The sequence below is a fragment of the Octopus bimaculoides genome, chromosome 10 (assembly GCF_001194135.2).
Source record: "Octopus bimaculoides isolate UCB-OBI-ISO-001 chromosome 10, ASM119413v2, whole genome shotgun sequence".
Classification (NCBI taxonomy): Eukaryota; Metazoa; Mollusca; class Cephalopoda; order Octopoda; family Octopodidae; genus Octopus; species Octopus bimaculoides.
In genome coordinates this window covers 79,438,164-79,439,485 of record NC_068990.1, presented here as the reverse complement: position 1 = coordinate 79,439,485, position 1,322 = coordinate 79,438,164, and the positions used below count along the sequence as shown (strand labels likewise).

The 1,322-nt window shown below is 39.4% G+C and overlaps 1 protein-coding gene across 1 annotated transcript in view; it reads left to right on the top strand.

Annotated features, from left to right (window-relative positions):
- LOC106883344 (T-box transcription factor T homolog 1) overlaps positions 1–1,322 on the top strand; it is a 75,081-nt gene that overhangs the window by 51,256 nt on the left and 22,503 nt on the right. Inside the window, exon 2 of the mRNA XM_052970975.1 lies at positions 269–533. Within this exon, the coding sequence (XP_052826935.1) occupies positions 269–533 (265 nt within the window). The remainder of the gene's footprint in view (positions 1–268; positions 534–1,322) is intronic.

Genomic DNA, 1,322 nt, shown 5'->3' with positions numbered 1-1,322 from the left:
ACACACACACACACACACACACACACACACACACATGTACATATCTGTCATATTAATGATCGTGGGACTTAATCCATTAAAACCGAGGTCATCCTGTTCTAATCTGTATTTAATTCCAACCTCCGGTCGCATGGTCTTCAGCTGCTCTTTCATCTCTGAGATCTGTGTTCTCTCAATCCTTTTACAGAATTCCGAAAATACTGATAACCAGAAATGGCTTCAAAATCTAAAAGCATATTTTTTTGTGTATATATTTTTTTTTCGACAGACGTATGTTCCCCGTCTTCAAGGTGTCCATAACAGGATTAGATCCCAATGCCATGTACACTCTGCTGTTGGATTTTGCCCAAGTGGATAACCACAGATGGAAGTACGTAAATGGTGAATGGGTAGCCGGAGGAAAAGCAGAACCAGCCGCACCAAATTCTGTCTACATCCATCCAGATTCGCCAAATTTCGGTGCACATTGGATGCGAGAGCCAACATCGTTCAGCAAGGTGAAACTTACCAATAAACTCAACGGAGGCGGACAGGTAAATAGTATTTCATTTAATAATACAAATGTTGCCAGTAGGGACCAGAGAGTAGGAACAAAGCTAACCCACCCAAACAAAAGCCACGATTCTGTTTCAATTTTCGGTTGGATCCATTTCAAAGTAAATTTCGTAGGAATTAATAACGGTTTACTTAGATAAAAGAAAAAAAAATAAGATTAAAATTCTAAAATAAAAAAAAGTAAAATGTCCATGTGTAGAAAGGAGACGAGAATGTTTAAGGTTTGAGTAGAATTCTTCAATACGGGAATAAAATGTTTGACATATTTTCTAAACAAAAAAAAAAAAAAAAGGAAACTGGTTTTCCATCGGTTACGACGACGAGTCTTCCAGTTGATCCGATCAACAGAACAGCTTTCTCGTGAAATTAACGTGCAAGCGGCTGAGCACTCCACAGACACGTGTAACCTTAATGTAGTTCTCAGGGAGATTCAGCGTGATACAGAATGTAACAAAGTTGGCCCCTTTGAATTACCGGTACAACTCATTTTTTGCCAGCTGAGTGGACTGGAGCAACGTGAAGTAGAATGTTTTGCTCAAGGACACAACGCGCCAACGAGAATCGAACTCGCGACTCTACGATCATGAGCTGAATATTCCCTAACCACTGAGCCTTTCTATTCATGATATGTCAACATCGATTCGTAATTATTTATTGAAGCTCTGTCACATCTACCATCCATCGGAATGTGATGAACGCCATATCTTCTTCCATCACCATCAAAGAATATCGGTTATAAAGGCTGAGCATAGCGATATAGAAATATC